This window comes from Anopheles coustani, chromosome 2, assembly GCF_943734705.1.
Source record: "Anopheles coustani chromosome 2, idAnoCousDA_361_x.2, whole genome shotgun sequence".
Classification (NCBI taxonomy): domain Eukaryota; kingdom Metazoa; phylum Arthropoda; class Insecta; order Diptera; family Culicidae; genus Anopheles; species Anopheles coustani.
In genome coordinates this window covers 75,454,240-75,472,802 of record NC_071289.1, presented here as the reverse complement: position 1 = coordinate 75,472,802, position 18,563 = coordinate 75,454,240, and the positions used below count along the sequence as shown (strand labels likewise).

General features: G+C 49.1%; 4 protein-coding genes across 4 annotated transcripts in view; 1 reads left to right on the top strand and 3 right to left on the bottom strand.

Moving 5' to 3' along the window:
- The first annotated feature begins 955 nt into the window (after positions 1–955).
- LOC131263612 (probable serine/threonine-protein kinase DDB_G0280133) lies at positions 956–2,422 on the top strand. The gene is made up of 2 exons (XM_058265842.1): positions 956–1,359; positions 1,442–2,422. The coding sequence occupies exons 1-2, from the start codon at positions 1,066–1,068 to the stop codon at positions 2,195–2,197; spliced, it is 1,050 nt and encodes a 349-aa protein (XP_058121825.1). The 5' UTR covers positions 956–1,065; the 3' UTR covers positions 2,198–2,422.
- Positions 2,423–2,529: 107 nt separating this feature from the next.
- On the bottom strand, positions 2,530–2,916 carry LOC131265027 (transcription initiation factor TFIID subunit 3-like). Its single transcript, XM_058267289.1, has one exon. It carries the CDS (start codon positions 2,914–2,916, stop codon positions 2,530–2,532), a length of 387 nt encoding a protein of 128 aa, XP_058123272.1.
- A 610-nt stretch (positions 2,917–3,526) lies between these two features.
- Positions 3,527–5,487, bottom strand: LOC131262959 (uncharacterized). Its single transcript, XM_058265065.1, has 3 exons — positions 5,366–5,487; positions 4,047–5,282; positions 3,527–3,970 (listed from the first exon to the last, which is right to left on the bottom strand). The coding sequence occupies exons 1-3, from the start codon at positions 5,455–5,457 to the stop codon at positions 3,613–3,615; spliced, it is 1,686 nt and encodes a 561-aa protein (XP_058121048.1). The 5' UTR covers positions 5,458–5,487; the 3' UTR covers positions 3,527–3,612.
- Positions 5,488–11,140: 5,653 nt separating this feature from the next.
- The window catches only part of LOC131266422 (mediator of RNA polymerase II transcription subunit 13), a 42,336-nt gene continuing 34,913 nt past the window's right edge, over positions 11,141–18,563 (bottom strand). Inside the window, exons 8-13 of the mRNA XM_058268937.1 lie at positions 14,087–18,039; positions 13,697–13,929; positions 12,781–13,626; positions 12,588–12,711; positions 12,355–12,494; positions 11,141–12,223 (exon numbers count right to left, since the gene is read on the bottom strand). Coding sequence (XP_058124920.1) covers positions 11,846–12,223; positions 12,355–12,494; positions 12,588–12,711; positions 12,781–13,626; positions 13,697–13,929; positions 14,087–18,039 — 5,674 coding nt within the window. The 3' untranslated portion in view covers positions 11,141–11,845. The remainder of the gene's footprint in view (positions 12,224–12,354; positions 12,495–12,587; positions 12,712–12,780; positions 13,627–13,696; positions 13,930–14,086; positions 18,040–18,563) is intronic.

Genomic DNA, 18,563 nt, shown 5'->3' with positions numbered 1-18,563 from the left:
CAACGCAACAAAACCTCTCTCTAGTTGATAAACGAGAATTGTACATATTTCACCACTACGATTAAAACTGTTGTTAAAAATCCGATCGTTAATTGTAAAAGTAGATTCCACCTAGAGGAAACCGATGAAAAGAGGCGTGAATGTAGAGAAAATTGATAGTTTTTTCTCTACTAGTGTTGATAGACGAATGTAAAAAAAGAAGGCTACCCTCTTCCAGAAGCAAAACTTTAAACAATGCGGTTTGTTGTATAGATTGTTCAAAACAAGTTGTAAACAAATGAATAAATGGTGATATAAACATATAGATCAACACTTCTCTACGGAAGGTTTACGATTTTTATGCAATTTCTTAAGAGCATCCGAAAATTTGACAAACAAATGTGAACGATTATGATTTCGATATGGTATTTTTACCATGACGATAAAGTATTTTTTGCTTTTGCCAAGAATGTTGAGTGTTATTTGACTTACTCTTTGTACTTACACGCAGAGAGAAGCTTTCTTTAAACGGTGTTATCGATATTTACGATTTCTATCGTCAAATTTTACAAAAATCCATTCTGAACAAACGAAAGTGGTATTACTATTTACTATGAATTTTTGTCTAATTATCAACAAATATGCTAAAGATTGGAACATGTCCTTAGTGTATTTTTATAGAAAATCAACCGAATGTTAACGGTATCTTATTTGCAAGGCATATTTTCAATCCAGAATATTTGGAGTTTACAATGATATTAGGTGATGGATAACCCCCTTCGCAACCGAAAAGTCCGTTACTGGTTCGGTGTTGCTACGATTGCATACATTCCGGCGTTTCAAACGTAACCAAAACCAATGAAAAACATATATCGACTACACAGCAGCTGAGTGCCGTTTGACAGCACTCAGCACTCAGCACTGATGCTGTACGCAGCTGCTGTCAAAACATTTTCCAGCCGCTGGTGTTGTTGTGCTGGTTTGCTAGAAATTTTTGCATCCTTGCTGGCCCCAAAACGAAGCGTGCCCGAACACGACCACGGACGGAAGAGTGTGCAGCACGCGCTCCGTTACCACCGGCACACCATGGAGGAGGTGGCCGCCACCATCGACGTGTCGGACGCGGCGGCAATGCTCGGCGCGGACGCTACCGCCGACGACGCACCGGTACCGCTACAAGAGTTCAAGTGGACGCGCGAAAGCTGCCTGCTGCTGCTGCACGAGTACGAGCTGCTGAAGGACAAGTTCAAGGATCGCAAAAACAAAAAGAAGGACCTGTGGGCGGAGATCAGCATGAAGTTCAAGAAGATCTACGCGTGCGATCTCGAGTGGGACGTTGCGTACAAAAAGTTTCGTAATCTAAAGCAAACATTTGAACAGGTACGTAAGGGGGCACACGTTGTTTTTTGGCATTATATTTGTGGTTGAAAATATTTTCAAACATTTTACCATCCTTCCGTAGGTGAGGGTAAAACTGAACCAGCAAGCAGTACTGGGGCAAGTTAGCAACCGTCCCAAATGGCCATACTACGACAAATTCGTACAGATCCTGGACGATTCTGCCCCGTCGTACAGCTACACCGAGCAGCACCAACTGCCGGTCGAGCACCATCTGCAGCAGCATCAGGAGCAGCTCGATCACCATAGTCAAATGGTGGAACACCATCAGCAAATAGTCGAAGCTGTCGAGCATCATCATCATCATCATCTGCAAGCTCATCATCACCATCATCAGCAACAACATCAGCAGCAGCAGCAGCTGCTCCAACAGCACCAACAACAGCAACAACACCTCGATCCGGGTTCCGTCGGGCAGATGATCGCCGGGGAAGAGGAGTTTACCGAAACGCTCGTAACCGCGTTTCCGATGGGTGAGGAGCTCGAAATACCTTCGCATCCACCGGAAGACACACCGCCGGATGTGATATCGAAGACGGAGGAGGAAGAAATCGTCGGCCAGATGCCGGCCGCCGAAGAAGAGTACGCCGAGGAGGAAGAGGAGCCGGAGGAGGAGGTGGTGCAGGACGAAATGGAACCGCCGCACCGGAAGCGGTACCGGCGGCGCACCAGCTACCAGCAGGAGCGGCTCGAGATCGAGCGGGAAAAGTTGCACACGCTGCGGGAAATCCAGCGCGGCATCGAGTGCAAGAACGACATCCTGCAGGGCATACTGCACGTGCTGCAGGCGAAGGTGTGGCAGGCGCATCCGACCGAATGACTGAACACTCCGACCACTCGAAGGAGTAAGGGTGAGGTGGGGGTGGGTCTCGCCGCACGGACAAACAAATACACGCGTGGCCTTAAACCAACAACAACATGTGGCATGCATATAGTTTTAGGGCAATTGTAGGCTACCTTTTATTTCACCTTATAAGTTCATCAAACAGTGTATATTTCGTGGAAAAAGTAACAAACTATACGTAGGAAATAAAGTACATGTAAAACTTAATCACCGAATTCATGGTGGGAGAAAAAGTTCAACTACCGAAAACACAATTCACACGTGGTAGATCTTCAATGGCCAACTTAGTAACATTCGACAAATCATGTCTACTCAATCTCTTTGCACACCACACTATTGAGAAGCTCGATAGCCGTACTGTTGGCCTTAAGTTTGGAAGGACCCGATGGTTTCAGCGGAAACTGGGGCACCGCGAAGGGCAACGGAATGGACTCGACCGCTTTCGTATACGCCTCCAGCTCCGTCAGGTTTATCCCGAACGCCCGAAACGCGTACGCCAGATCGTCCAGGTTGGACTCGGTACGATTGTTTAGCTCACTGCAGCGCACCATCTGGCGTGTGAGATTACGCAGAAAGTGCTCAACCGTGCTGACCAGTTGTTCCAACGTAAGGCTCGACACTGCGTCCCAACCGATCGTATGGCAGATCTGTCCGATGGCCATTTGTAAAACATGCGATGCGTACGCTCGTGACATGGTCTGCGAAATCGAGGGTGAATATATACGTAAAAGCGCACACGTTTCGCATAGACTGTGATTGAAAAATTGTGCATACTTACCGTACGTTTCTATTTTCCCGTGTGGCCACGATAAATGGGAGATGATCTTTGTGGTTTACACTTTTGTCGCCTGTGGTACGTTACAACACTCGTCTCAAACTTCTGAACGTTGATCACCGTTGGTGGTTTATTGCAGAGAAAATATTCAAACAAACGTCAACGCGATCTTCCCACTATTAACACTTGCAGACGGTGCAGCAAATGGTTTGCTTGAAATTTCTCTCACGAAAGGATCAAGCCCAAACGAGTCTGATCGTGTTATGTCCGTGAAAACGCCAAATGGTTACTCAAGAACACAGACGGAGACAGAACTAGACTGATCTAGACAGAACGAATTGGAAACGAGGTGTACGCACATATGAATGCGCACATATCACCGATCATTCTTGGAATATCGATGGCATTGGAGCGAGCATCAAAAGTATTGCGTAGACAAAACATTTACTTCTTCGTATTGTGCGAAACGCAGGGTAAAGGAAACGTGTGAAATGTTGGACAAAGGAAAAAGCGAAAAATGACTATTTTTGCGATGCCCGTTTCAAACATTGAAACACATTTTTAAAAATATTTTATTCTTACCCCTTTTCAAAGGTATTATTTCGAATGAGTTTGTTCACTTTGCCAAACCGATGTGATACGTTCCCAGAGGGCATCTTGCCCAGGCAATCGGTTCCTGTGACTCGCTCCACGGGCCCCAACGTTTGGTTTCCGGTTGCCCTTCCAACTGTTCCCCGGCGGCCCGTTTTTTGCTGACCACCATTTTGATGACGTCTTCCTTCGAGTAGATGTTCATCAGTTCTTTTTCCGTCGCCTTCGAAGAGTGGTTTTTGACCGCGGTACCTTTTTTAGTACACTCCATTTCAGCTTCCTCGAAATCGTCCATGCTGATATTTTCACCGAGGTAGGTTTGCATTAAGGCCGACATTTTTCGCTGCTGCTTTTTCATCGTCGGTGGCGCCAGCGATAGGAGACTGTAGAAGAAAAAAAGGGTGTGTGTTAGGCCACTTCAGGAGCGGAAATTTGTTTCTTTACACCACAGAAACTTACACCGCTACGATCTCTCGGGTGTACGGATTGACCGCTGCCAATCGATCGAGCAAGTACACACGGGACAGCTTCAAATGCCACGGACAGTCGACGGTCAGACCAAGCGCCAGCTGGTATCGGCAATCCGTCTTGAGTACCCGAGTAAGATAGTCATTAAAGAATATGTGGGCCCGCTTCTTCGCCTTGTGGCACTTCAGCTCGTGGAACCGTACCAGTTGTGACGCAGGTAACGATTTGCAGACCTTTTTGAACTGGGCTAGCACCTGGAAACCCACGGCAATCTTCAGGGCCCAATACTTTGCTCCCCGACGCAGATTGTCGGCTTCGGCTCCGTTTTCGCAGATCGCTACCAGCTGCTCGAAAAACGGCTGTAAACAACCAACCTCGGCAAGGTATCGAAAAAATTCATTGTAAATCGAACCAACCGATGGTTCGCTCCTCCAAACCGTTGGATAAAGTAGCAGTCGTTTGCAGTTGTCAAGCACAGATTTGCACAAGGCTCTAACGCCGGCCGAGTTCCGCGGCGGTGTAAGCCTCTCTCGAAGGCGTGTTAAAACTAGCTCGCTAATCGCCTTGAGCTTGGTGGATTCGAACTCATCCAGCAGTCTTAAGTCGTCGTCGTTACGTTTTTCCTCGAGTTCAGGTAACGTTTCACAGCCCAACGCCCGGCCACCACTTACTACATCGAACTGCCGAAGCTTGGTGATCATTTCCGTGTACTTAATGGTCGATCGCAGTTCCAAGGTTTTGACAGTGAATATCGTTACCGATTGCATGATCGCCATCTCGCGCTCCCAGTACGACACCTTCAGCCAGTCCAGGCAGTACTGCGCCGATCGGCGGAACACGTCGATCGAAACCGATACCGACTTATGGGCGCACAGATGCCGCAGCTCCACCATGTACGACTCGATGCCTTGGCCACGCACGAAATCCGCGATGCTCGCCTTGTTGTAGCGGAAAGTTGCCGAACCTTCGGTGATGAAGTTGATGAAACGGGTAAACGCTCCGGCGTAGATGTGCTTCGTTTCGGTGGCATTTTCGCGACCCTCGCGCTGACACCGGACATCGAACAGCCGTGCCTCGAGGACGGCCAACGTACACCGGATGCAGGTTGGAATGTGCTTATTCTGGCGCACTTTCCACACATTCAGCCACTGGATGGCCTTTTCCATCGCCTCGATATCGTCTGCGGCAGACTGAAATATCTGATTGTACACCGCCACGAACTCGTCCCTGTGGTCCAGCGAACGGGATGATAAACGCATAGACATTTAGGTACACCCTTTTCAAACAACAAAAAGCAATGTTCCACTAACCTGTCTTTCCATGCTGCTATGTACGTTTTGTTTGGCTGTTTTATATCAAGATTACATGATAGATTTTGATCGCTAGCCGGTGAGGATTTCATTCTCGATACACTATAAACCACGTTGTCTTCCGAAATGAAAACAAACCGGCCAACCTTGTTGACAGTGTTGAAATTACCAAGGTTGGACTAAATAAAACCTTTGACAATTAAACATGGCGCCTGTAGATTGTAGAAACCTTGTTTGAAACTAACCCATTTATTTCAAATTTTGGGCCGTTGGGCTATAGTATACCACGTGACCAGCTGTGTAATTTAGGCAGCGCTCTGTGAACAGTCCAACAAACACGACAAACACGACATTGTTCGAAGGGTGCTCTGCGAATTGTCGTGAAGAACTGTCACTCTCCCAGCAGCAAGGTAGCAGAATAAACAAGGTATATACTGTTTCACCGTGGGATACAGCCCTGCACGACAAAATCAAACTGTTTTGTTCTGTGTCGTGTTTGTCTGACATGTTCGATGCAGGTTGACAGAGCACCTCCATATGATTGCATGGATTTGATCGTTTTTTTTTTGTCGTGTTTGTCGTGTTTGTCTTGTTCGATAGCTCACAGAGCGCTGCCTTACGCTTTTATATATTTAAAATACTCGGAAGGTACTACGAACCGCTAACTGTGAGTTGATTATTTCAAAACAACACTCTGTTTACTTCCCATGGAAGTTTTGCAAAACAAAATTAAGATCAGCACTGATCTCGTTTTTCACATAAATTCATGGTGAAATGTTCTAATTGATCTATGGGAGAACAAAATATTAAAACTGAGCAAAATAACAACAGAAACGAGTAGAAACAACAGGTATTTCATGTGCTTCAATCATAATCCATTTATTTTCTTGTATTTTTTTGTAAACGAAACCTTAACATATACAGGTATTATTAGTTAAGATACCAATATAATATAATCCATGTATAGGTAATTAATTTACTCCAATTGTGGTTGTTTCACTTCATTCACACGTCGTCGTCGGCATCCGTCGGCATTACTTTAATAATCAATAATAATCAGCTGTGGGTACGTGTGTTTGTGGTGCGATTTGTTTTGTTGTATCATGTTTTAGAAACTGTTTCCTTCGCCACACCGAGCATGGCTTCATGCCGCTGCGATGCGATGGTGCTGCAATACCACGTGTCTTTTTTGTCGCCTTTTATTTTACATTTGATTTACTACTTCTCATAATTATCCACAGGGACATAATACAAAGGGAAGTCCGTCGGTCGCGCGTTCAAATGCACGTGCTGACGTTTATATATAACTAGAAAAACTGTGGTTCACTATGTATCCCAAAAAAAAACGCTAATTGAGAGATTTTTGACCATGCTCCAAATGTGTTTGTTCATAATCTTGTTGATTTTAGCTTTCATCGTTTTGTCTCACCTTCTCATGCTTCAAGTACAAATTTGGCCTTACAAAATGGTCAACCTCGGTTTGGGGTTTTGTTCATGTTTTTATGTTTTGTTTTATCTCTTTCAACCATTATGATTTTAAATCCATGATTTTCATTTTACCATTTCCTCCCCCCCTTTTAGCCATTGGCTTCGAGTTTTCGAGTTTTAGAACGGCATGTCCTTCGTGTCACTTCGTGCTAATACCTTATTTGTAACTTGTTTTCCGTTTTCCACCTGCCTCACACACTAGCCCCCAAACCCCCTCCAAGGGGTTCTAATGGGGTAACATTTGTACAGAACATTTGATTGTGTTTTTGTTTTGCAGTTGCTTTTGCTGTTACACAACGGCGGAAGCGACAAATTGGAAAACACTTCCGCCCCGTCGGTTCGAACCAGAGTAATTTCAAGGAAAATTCACTACTTAAAAACGCTTTCACTACTTAATGGGTTTGTTTGTTGGTTTGTTGGTTTTTCTCTTCTTTCTCCTTGTTGCTTCAATCAATACTCTTTGCTATAGCATTTCAGCTAAACTACTTACACGCTAAGATATCTCTAGTTTAGATGCATTTATGCATAAGAGCGCACTATATTTACACCACGCTCCTACATGCGATCGTATGTGCTGTTGCCGTTGATCCTTTAAGGATCAGCGGGGATCCATCGTTTTCTTCTCCGCCATAAGTTCTCTCCTCTGCCCGTTCCCCATTATCATAGATACTTCTATACTTTCGTCGTCAAACTATAAGGCCTTTGTGGGCCCCTAAGTTTTGTTCAATCTTACTATAAGACCCCCTTCGTCACAATTGTGTCTTGCACATTGGAGAAACGGGGAGCTCTTGCTTGGGGAGAGGTTTAGACTTAGAATTTAAGGTGGTGGTGGTCGTGATAGTTTCTTTATATATATATATGCATGTATATATGTATATAAATATAAGTATCAAATAGATAATTTCATACATCATGTTCGATCGCCTCCGGCTCGTGGTGCGCGCATATCTTCACTATTTTTAACTTCTTCATTTGGCATTCAGCGAACTGCTGCTTCCTGTTTGAGCCCCAGCGCGTGCACGATGGAAAAGGGAAAAAAGGATACGCCCTCCTCGGCACGACATGCAGATGCGATTTTCGTTTGAGATGATCTTGATGCGTTTTAAATATTTCCTAAAATTTATCTGATCCCAGGAGGCGGTATGAGTATGAGCGTCTATGGTTCAGTTGTGTGTATGTGTGTGTGTGTTCATGAGTATGATAATGTGTGTGTGTGTGTGTGTGGTGTTTGGTTTGTGTTTGTGGAGCGTGAAAATGGAGTGTTGATCCTTAAAATAGACTACATGGAGTATCGCCTCTTCCCGCCCTGCCATCTCGCGTCTTCTTTCTTAGGATACTAGCTTGGTTTCCGACTTTTCGTTTTTTTTTTTATACTGCTTTCCGCATTCCAGTATTCCACAATTGAGTATGTACAGCGGTCGGGCACACGAGAAACAAAAATCCTGATCCTGATGATTTGGTCGCCTAAGTGGGGCTTTCCAGGCACATACACATACACACAAACACACAGGATTTGGGAAGATGAAGTTAAGTATTCTGTTAAAACTCATCGTGCCCTGGTTAAAATGTCGCCGACAGGATATGTGTGTTGTATTAGAAGATTTAGAGCCCTCTCTTTGCTTTCCTGTCCCTGTGTTAAATCGTGTATGTGTGTCTGCGTCAGTGAGTGGATGTTTTGTTGTGAGTTGTGTTGTTTCCTTACCAGCTAAATTGTCGTTAATCGCTACTCGGCTTTGTTAGATGGTTTTGTTTTTGTATGTTTCTTTATGGTATAATTTAGATTCGCTATCCCTTAGAAATATGCTTCCTCCCCTTTCACAAACGCCCTATTCCCTAATCATGCTTACATTGTTTGTGTGATTCATTGTCACGCTACGATTTCACCGGGTTCAATTCAATTTAAATTACTATTTAAATTAATTTACACTTTGTCCTACGTCTCGCGCAAACATTTAATGCTCAATACTTCCAGCCACTTTCGGCTCTGGTCTGGTTTTGTCTGCCGACCTTCGAACGTTCGAGTTAAATATATGTACACCAACACACACAAAAACACTGGAGCCCTTCGTCCTTCCCTGGACGGGCCCCGGTTTCCGTTTCCAACCTCAGGAAAGTACAAACATGTAATAAATTAAAAACAGGAAGAAGCCACCAGCCTGTCCCGCCATCTTCCGCGTAATCGTGTAGGTGATTTGCTTCGAATTGACATTTGTCTCTCCCATCCCGTTTGGTTTTGGGGTTTTGATTGATCCAAAATACGCCCACATCGGGTATTTTCTTGAGTATCAGCTTCTCCTTCTCATCCCGCTTAAGCCGTGTTTAGGTTTTTCATTTTTTAGAATAATCTCATTGCGTTGGTTAATATTGGTTGCGTGGGTTTAACTTCTCGCCTAATTCTTTCTTCTAGCTGTTGCACACAGTACCGGATTTACCACAAGAAATGCTGCCTGCTGCCAATGTTGCCGCCAGTGACTACGCGATTGTGTACGTTTTCTTTTTAATCTTTTGTTTAATCATTTTCGTGAAACCGATTGCATTTTTGTTTTTATTTTTTTAATGAGAAATGGGACAAATAAATACTGCTATAATAAAAAAGTTACACATCGGGGCACGGGAAAAGAAGAGTCAAGGGATGAAAATACGTAAAGGTAGGGTGGTAGAACTGATCCCTTTCCGGCTTCCATCATCTCGACAGATTTTTTCTTCTTCTGCTTCTCCTTGGCGTAACGACCGTCTCCGGTCATGCCTGCTCGTTAAGGGCATACCAAAGAATTGCCCGGATGACTATTCCGGTTCCCTTAACGCAATAGATTGTAATACCCAAACACACACCACATGGAACAAAAATGGAGATTACACATGAGGGAAATAATTTACGTTATCTTCTACTAAATAAATATTTAACATAACTAGGTATAACGGCCCGGTTACACGGGCCCATGTTGATGAAATAATTTGCATCAGAATCTAATAAAATTGTGGCAAATTTTGTAAATCAAAGGCTCAGCCCAATTAGAAGATTTGGCCTGTATCAAACTGTGGGAGGCCAAATTTAAATCCCGGCTCACTGACTGCCTTATGATGGCTGAATAGTAATGAAACATTTATCGGGCCAAACGAAAGAATTGTTGTCAAAGAAAAATAACGGGGCCAATACCCGTTATTTGCCAAACATCACTAATTGACTAATGTGTCGACAAATATTCCCGGTCTTATCGTCTTACTAAATGGAGTCCCCGGGAAATACTGGCTAATTGCAAAAGAACATTTTAAATTTCGCATAATTTAGAAGACCTAATAAAGTGAACACGTAGAGTCAATAGATGAAAAGCTGCATCTACTCAAAACCTTATCCCGGTTGGAAGAGCATTGGCTCTTTTTACGATCTCAATTTAAAAACCGTTAAATTTAAAAATATAATGCAATAGGATTAGTGTTCGGAGAGTTTCGAGTGTTCGTTTTATGAATTTCGTCATCCAAGTATCCTTTTGTTTAACTCAAGCGAGCTGATTGCCAAGGCGATCAAAGTACAGAGAAACGTAGACGACAGGCTCTGTAGGTAGACAGACATAGACTCTGTAAGATAACGCTTCAGGTTCTACAAAATTGACTGTTTATTGTTTAGGAAATTTTGTAATTGTTTTTCTTAGAGGCGTGTGTGTGTGGTTTCGTGTGAGAGACGGCTCAGAAATTTGTGTTTTGGGAACTGACCTGTAGTGCGTTTTTGTAACAGGTTTTTTGTGATTGTGTTTTTGTTTCGGTGATAGTGATTTGTGTCGAAAACGGTGTCATATGTGCTTGTTTTTAAGTGTTTTTTTTTTCTACTTTTTTGTGTTTGAACCTTTCGAATAATTTTTTGTGCATTTGCAGTGTTACAAAATACACAGCAAAAGTGATTCAATTGATCTGAGCCAGCCTGCCCGCGCCCTTTGAACACGGATTTGGTGCACATTTTTTAGAACTATCTGATCAACCGAACACATAGTGCCCGTGAACGGCATTTTACAAAATTTAGAACCATTTCGAAAATCCCGTTCTACTTTTTTCCAATCGAGTTGGTTTCCCCAGGTCAACTGTGATTACTATAGCGATCCTTCCATTTTCGCCAAGGATGCTGATTGCTATGGTGATCAATGCAATGCAATGGGATGAGCGTTTCCAAAATGTCCATACAAAGATGTGGTTTTGCTTCGATTTTAGTGCGTCACTTTATCCAAGTAGGAGCGTCACCCGTGCAGCGTTAGGTTTTGCAGCGTTACTTTAAGGATTTTTTATAATAAGATATTATCCAGCACGTCACTCAATAAGGTGATGGCTTTCGTTCATTATTGTTTGAGGTTACTAATTAAAAGTCCGAAACTATGTTGTTAATTTTAAAAGCGTTCTGTTTGATACGTGCTTGTCGTTGAAAATAACAAATTTAAAAAACGATCAAAAAAACGTTGAGATAAACAAAAATTTAAAGCAAGGCCCAATAAAAGCTAACGGAATACATCTTTTCAGTACGGTTGGATTGGCCACAGTTACATCACAATCAGGAAAATCCCTGTCGTTTTAAAAAGTTAAAAAGTACATGGAATTTAACGCACAATATTAAACGATTCCATGAGGGTATGTGTGTGTGTGGTGTATAATGTGCGGAGATATTGCATTGCTCCAAATATTGCATTGTCTTTCCCTCGCCCTTCTCACCCGTTCCCAGGCAGCAGCCCAGAACATTGGCAGCATGTGAACAGCTATCCTGACTATTGGTATCTTCCCTCCTCCGCTTGTCCGGAAACCGCTCCGGATTTCCGCTTGCATTTTTATCTAATATCACAGACAGATAAAGACCGTCAGGGTCAAGATCGGGCTTTGAGGGTGGGGAGGCGGGTGTGATCGGGAAGCTGGTGAGATGGATGGGTGTCGCTGTCTGGTTAGGGAGCTGTTGCCGCCGCGGTTGAGCAATAACATCGGTTGCGTGGGCATCGTTTAACGTGCCTTCGGTTCCGCTTACGCCAAGGCGGCTGTCATGTGGTAGAGTTGCATCAGCACCTGGACGTGGATCGGCAGGCAGGACAGGCGGTCGTGCGTGTTGGAGTCCATCGCGAGCCAGGAGAGCAGATTGTAGCCCTCAAGCACGTACCGCAGCACGTCGGCCGTGATGTTCGAGTCGAGCGGGTGCTCGGTGGACGACTGGTTTTGCTGCAGCGGATCGTCCGTGTTTTGCAGGATGGTTGGGGTGTGCAGGTGAAGGGCGGTGCGCAGAAACACTGGGCAGACGTTCTCCATGTGCGGGCAGGACGACCAGAACCAGGCGGGCATGCGACCGGTTGGTGCGGTCGACACCAGGTACCCTATTGCTAGGGGTTGCTGCAGCACTACACCGACCTAAAAAGTAGAAACGTTCGATAAGTAATGCAATCACGAACCACGAATGTCTCCTATATCTTGGGGAAAAAATGGGCTTTAACCACTCTGCAATCTTTTACACTTTCGGATCACTTATCACTTTGACATACCTCTTCGGAATCATGCGCCCCGTAGCCATCCCGGGCACCGGCACCCTTCGATTCACCGGGACTCTGCTGATTGCCTTCGAACTGCGAGGGACTTCCCGGCCGCGAATGGGGCATATTGATCTGTTGCATTGGTATGTCGTCTGTCAGAAACGAGAGGGGAAGATGCAGAAATAAGGTTTTACGAACGTTCTGATAGGTTCAATCATAGCCACATCGGTCTAGAGTCAACTTACCCCAACACCGGAACACATCCAGCATGTTGATGCCATCGTCGTCATCGTCTCCGTCCATGATGACCATGTTCAAATCTTCACCGAGGTCCAGCTCACCGATCACGCTGAAAGACGCCTGTGCCGACTGTGGAGAGAAGGGATGAAAGGCGATAGTTAGTGTCTGCCGATGGTTCCGGTGCGATCATTACCATACCTGAGCTTTCGCACTGGTCGGAAAGACCAGTATGTGCGTGCAGGTCGCATCCTGCGGCGTGGAAAGGGGCGACTGCATCGACCGCTGACTGAACCGCTCGTCCGGCGTAAACTGGTCCGACATGACGCGCAGATCCGAGTCCGGCTCGAGCGTCACCAGGCACGCGCTCAGTATGCTCGGCACCGAGATCGGGTGCATCAGGGCGCACTGCTCGCAGATGTCCTTCAGGTTCTTGGACGCCCGCTGGAGGTTCGGTTTGCTCAGCAGCCAGCTCCAACCCTTCAGCTCACCGTGCCCGATGCGACCGATGCGACCGACCACCAAACGCCACGGCTGCACCGTCTGCGAGATCAACCCGAGGATGAAGTCCATCAGCTTCTGCAGCCCGTAGCGGCGGGCCGACGCACGCTTCCGCCGACCCCGGTTCGGGATGTCGATGTTGATCGTGACCGTCTCGAGAAACTCGCCCCGATCGTCGGTCGCCACCGCCAGCAGCCAGCTCTGGTCCTCGCTCAGGCAGTAGCTACAGTACATGATCGAACACTGCTGCTTCAGGCTGGTCTTCCCGAACGCTTCCGTGTTTTCGCTCTTCTCGCACGACTTGGCCAGCACGTACGGGGGCGTGTACAGCCGGTACGGGACGCGATTCTTGTCGTCCTTGTTCTTCATGAACTGCTCCGCGTTGGCCGCCGTCCCGAAGCCCGTCAGGCTCTTGACCGTGTTCATGTGCGCCAGATACTTCCGGCTCTGGGAGAACACACTCAACGCCAGGCAGCGCATGTGGTCGCTCAACCGTAACCGGTTTCTGGCCCGTCCCAGCTCAAGGATGCTCTCCAGCGAAATGATCTACAAGAGACACAGTACATTGAAAGCATTAGGGAAACGGTGGGAAAGAGGCGAACATTGCAACACTTACCTGCACGCTGATGTTGCTACGAATCGACTCCGGTACCGCGTTCAGGATGTTCGAGTAGCATCGAAGCAACGAAAGGCACGCCAACCGTTCCACGTCCGGTGAATCGTTCCCGCAGGTGAACGGTTCCACGATGTACAGCACGATGTGCGGCGGATCTTTCCCATCGTCGTCGATCAGCATCCCGTCCGCGGGATTCGCCGAGGACGTATTCAGTTGGTCCCGGTTTTCGGCATCTGTGGAAGAAAGAGGGGAACGTCAGATTTAAAAACACTGTCAATTGGAGCGCTTTTGGCGAAGCTAACTGTCAAACGATTTCCCAAAAAGTAGTCTGTCACTTTTGCAAAGTCGAGTTACCATAGCAACGATTGTCTTCACCTCATCCAAACTTACCGTGATCGAATTTCGGTGTATTCGGTGCCTTATCGCCCGGCTGCGATGGATCCGGTGTGCTGGGTGGCGGAGGTGGCATCGGACTCTGCCCGGGTCCACCGACACCGTCCCGGTTTGGGCCCATACCGCCACTTCCCGGCTGGCCCATACCGTTCCCTCCCATCGACGACGATCCGGCACCAGCCGAAGACGATGAGGAGGACGAGGACGTGGTGTGATGGCTTTCCGGAGGGTCCAGGAGGCTCTTGTCGGAGGGAACCTTCGAGAGGTAGGGTGCCAGCTGTTGCTGGCATGTCTGCGCGTACAACCGGAGCAGCTCGTTCAAGCCGGACGTTGGTTTCGAGGTGGCGGAAGAGGCCGATGGATTGCCGGTGGTGGTTGCACCGTTCCGCTGCTGCTGGTCGACACCCATGTTGGTGAACCATTCGTCGAGGTTGGAGTTTTGCGTTTCCTTCAGCACCCGCTGGCTGCCGACGCGCAGTATACCGTCCCAGCCCTTGATCGGTGTGTGTCGGCCGAGTTTGCACATTTCGTAGGTCGTGCTGAGCTCCTTGAAGTACGTGCGCACCTTCGCCACCACGAAGTCGTTGTCCGGCACGATGGCAACGTACGCGACGTCGCGCGGATACGAGTACGGCTCGAGGAGCAGCTTGTCCCAGTAGTGCAGGGCGTACGGTGCCAGCGAAAGCCAGTCCTTCTCGTATCCGACAATGAGCGACGGGATCGGCAGAGGTTCGCACTGGCCCGTGCCACGTCCGGCCAGTCGATGGAACTGGCGCCAGGTGAGCGGCCCCAGTATCGTGTACGGTGCGTCCCAGAGCCGCGATGTCGTGCAGCGTTTGTGGAAAGCGTCCTGCAGCAGCGGCCGCATCGAGTTCATGATGCGCTTGATGTCCTGGTTGCTCTTCGGTCCACCGGCACGTAGGAACGGCCACTTGTGTACGTTCATGACACCGCGCAGCGTCCCACCACGGACCAGCGCGGACGATGTTGCTCCGGCCGGCTGATCCAGCTCCATCTTACTCTCCTTCAGAGCCTGCAGACGCCCATGCTCGAGCGCCAAGCTGATCACATCGTTCGCATCGACGTACTCGAGTAGATGCACGTTGGCGCTTTCCGCACCCCGGCCAAACAGTGGCCCCCGGTACCGGCTGACGGCCCGGTGGATCGAGTTGCTCGAACTCTGCACCACGGAACACTGCTCGCGCAGCAGATCCATCACCTTGAGCGTCAGCGGAAGACTATCACAGTTGTTGCCGTTGGCCGTCGTGTTGGTGGCGGCCAGTGCTACGCTGTTGCTGCTGCTGCTGCTTGTCCCGGAACCATTACGTCCACCCGGAGCACCCACACCAGCACCACCGCTGGAAGAACCCTCCTCCGCCTTGATCGCCTTCGCCGTGCCGTTCAGAAACTCGAACAGCGAGCTCTTCTTGTGCACGGCCGGATCCTCCGCCATGCCGGTGATCTCCATCTCGTCCTCGTAGAACAGCCCGGCCCGGTGTGCCATCCGCCGGTTGACGACCGCACTGAACCCGCACTGGCAGTCCACCGGGTCCTCGTCCAGGTAGCCGTTCTGCAGACTGTCCATGTTGATCGTGACCGGCTTCTGCTGCTGATCGCTCCCGAGTACGGCCGGCGAGCCTCCGAAGGCACTGTTGCTGCTGCTGCTGCTGTTGCTACTATTGCTATTCCCACCGCTACCGAGTCCCAGGTGGGCGAGGATGCCGGATTTATTCCGTGCCCCGGAAGCGCCACCCGCGACACCCGTGGAAGCGGTGTCGGTTCCACCCGCCGTCCCATCGGCCGGTGCCGTCACCGAGTCCATCCAGTTCGTACCGGGCAGGGCGAGGTAGAGGCCACTGTCGGCGCCCCGTATGTTCCCGACGCACTTCGCCCCGGCATTGCACACACACAGCGTGCAGCTCTTGAAGTTGTGATCACGGAAGATGTTCAGTGCCGTATCGTACAGCAGGACGTTCACGAGCAGGGCGTTCGTTTCGATGCTGGTGAGGGTGGGCCGACATCCGGAGACCCCCGACCCGTTGGTGCCGCTCGCGATACCCGCTCCTCCCGCGGACGAAGAACCGAGCGGTGGATGCACGGTCGTGCCGCCTAGGCTCGATGAGGGAGTCATCGGTCCCCGGTTCGAACCGGGTCCAACCGGACCGTCTACCCCGTCCAGTGGGTACTGCTTGCTGTGGTAGGAGGAAGGCGTAGCGACGGAGTTGGCCGGGCTGGCGATCGCGACGTCGTACGGTGGCGGTGGCAACAGTGGCGTTGCCCGGCGGAACCCAACACCCATAGGGTTGGGACTGCCGGCACCACCGAGCGGTGAAGGGTAGGGCAGTGGACACGAACCTTGCGGTGTGGGCACACGCATCGAGCCACCACCGCCCGGGGTGGCCGGCGATATGGGGGACATACCTTGGCGCAGCGGCACCGGGATTCCGCCCAGGCCGGGATGGAACAACCCGCCGGCGGAAGAGGCGCCGGCCGGCGAAGGGCTCAGCATTCCCGCGCCAGCTCCCATGATCCCACCGGGCAGGGAGTTCACCGACGGTGGCCTCGAGTGCGGCTGCGACTGAGCGCCCTGAGACGGTGGGTTTGAGTAGGGGTGGCTTACGGATCCGTTGAGGTTGTTCAACCCGCCGAGCAGCGAGTTCGGAGTGCTCAGCGGTTGCGGAACTGTCAGCGGGGTTTCCTGCTTGAGCATGGGCAACCCAAGTCCCAACCCTCCCGGCACGCCCGTGCCCGCCACACTACCTCCTCCTCCTGCTCCTGTTCCTGTTCCGGCATTCGGCAATACATTATCCGATTGCTGCGACTGATCTTGCTGCTGCTGTTGTTGTTGTTGCTGTTCGCGTTCCTGTTGCTCGCGAAGCTTCTGCTTTTCCCGTTCGGCCGCCTTTTCCTTCTGCTTCTGGCGGGACGATTTGTACACGAGGGTGGTCGGATTCAGCCCGAGCGCTGATGACGGTGCGAGCTGACTCGGGAGGTTAGGCAGCGGAGCGTACTTGGACGATCCGACGTGCGTGCAGAGCGTCGGCGGGAGAAACACGAACGACCAATCGTCGATCGGTTCCTCCTGAGGGCTACCGAGGTTGGGCAGTACCGGAACAAGGGCCGCACCCGTGCCACTCGCACCGGACGACGACAGCGACATCTGCAGGTCGACCATCGTGTCGATCGCGATGCCACCGTCGGAGAGGCATCCGCCGCCGCCGGGACTCGAGCTCGGGTGCGGATCAAGGCTCGGCGGTGTGGGGAACATCTGCGACAGTTCCTTCGGGCTCAGCATGCCACTGTTCAGCGAGTGGTGGTTCGAGCTCGGGTACCGTTTGCTGTCCTCGGAGAAACCTCCACTGCCGCCGCTGCTCTTGTTCGAGCCGGGCGGCGTATTGTGCATGTCCGGATCGTCGTTGAACGGGCCACCGTCGTCGAAGATCTGGTTCAGGTCGTCGATCGATGGCTGCAGGTCCTGATCCGTCAGCAAACTGTACCCGCCCTTGTCTTCCTTCTCCTTCTTGATCTCGTGCTCGCCGAGCAGCGCCCCGTCCGGACCGGTCGTTCCATTCCTATCCGGTGTTCCATTGGGCCCCTCACCACCAGCGCCACCCCCACCACCACCAGCGCCTTGTTGTCCACCGTCGCAACCGAGCTCAAGCTTGATCTGGCCGTGTCCAAGCAGACCGTTGCTGGAGGCACCATTATCACAGGCACCACCGTTTCCTCCACCGTGTTCCGAGGACATGTGCGCATCGGAGGAATCGCTCCCCGGGCCGCTGCCCTTCAGCAGCATGCCGTTCGTGGTGCTGTTGATCCCGCCCGGTCCCCCGAACGGGCCTCCGAGCGTGCGTGCGTTCTCGTTGGCGTACAGGTCGAGATTCCGGATTTGTTTCACCAGCCGGTTTTCTTCCGCCGCCAGTCGCATCCGCTTCACTGGGTGATTCATCCTGAAAGCGTCAAAGGGGAGAGCAGGATGATTAGTATAAAAGCATTACCGTTGTTTGTTATGGCATTTCATCATTAAATGCGATGTAATAAGCTACATGTTAGGAATTATTAAACTTTTTCTACAATAGAATTCTTTCATTAACTACTTATTGCAAAGATATGTCAAACTTTGGAAATGGTGTACAAAGTTTAAAATGGCTAACCCTGAATAATGTCTAGTCACTTATTGAAGAAATAAAGTTTGTTACTCATTTACTGACATTACTTTACTGACTAACATCATTTGCACACTTAGATCCTTTTCTAAAATAATCACTAGAATTCATGTTTCGCAAAATAAGAATGAATTGCTCTTTTTAGGCACAATTATATGTCACCAAAAAACTAGTTAAAAAAGCGCATGGCTGCGCTTTCGTGTTTCATCTGTTCTTGTTTTTCAAAACAGCGCCAACATCAAGCTGAAACTAATTGTAAGTCTTAATAAATTTATCAAAACATTGCATTTGTATGTATCATGTACAAA

Bases quoted from the DNA above. Each gene is read 5' to 3' on its own strand.
- LOC131263612 (XM_058265842.1), top strand. From the start codon at position 1,066: ATGGAGGAGGTGGCCGCCACCATCGACGTGTCGGACGCGGCGGCAATG. The intron at 1,360-1,441 runs GTACGTAAGGGG...ATCCTTCCGTAG, and splicing joins TAAAGCAAACATTTGAACAG to GTGAGGGTAAAACTGAACCA.
- LOC131265027 (XM_058267289.1), bottom strand. From the start codon at position 2,916: ATGTCACGAGCGTACGCATCGCATGTTTTACAAATGGCCATCGGACAG.
- LOC131262959 (XM_058265065.1), bottom strand. From the start codon at position 5,457: ATGAAATCCTCACCGGCTAGCGATCAAAATCTATCATGTAATCTTGAT. The intron at 5,283-5,365 runs GTTAGTGGAACA...GCTGGACCACAG, and splicing joins ATAGCAGCATGGAAAGACAG to GGACGAGTTCGTGGCGGTGT. The intron at 3,971-4,046 runs GTAAGTTTCTGT...TTTCTTCTACAG, and splicing joins ACCCGAGAGATCGTAGCGGT to TCTCCTATCGCTGGCGCCAC.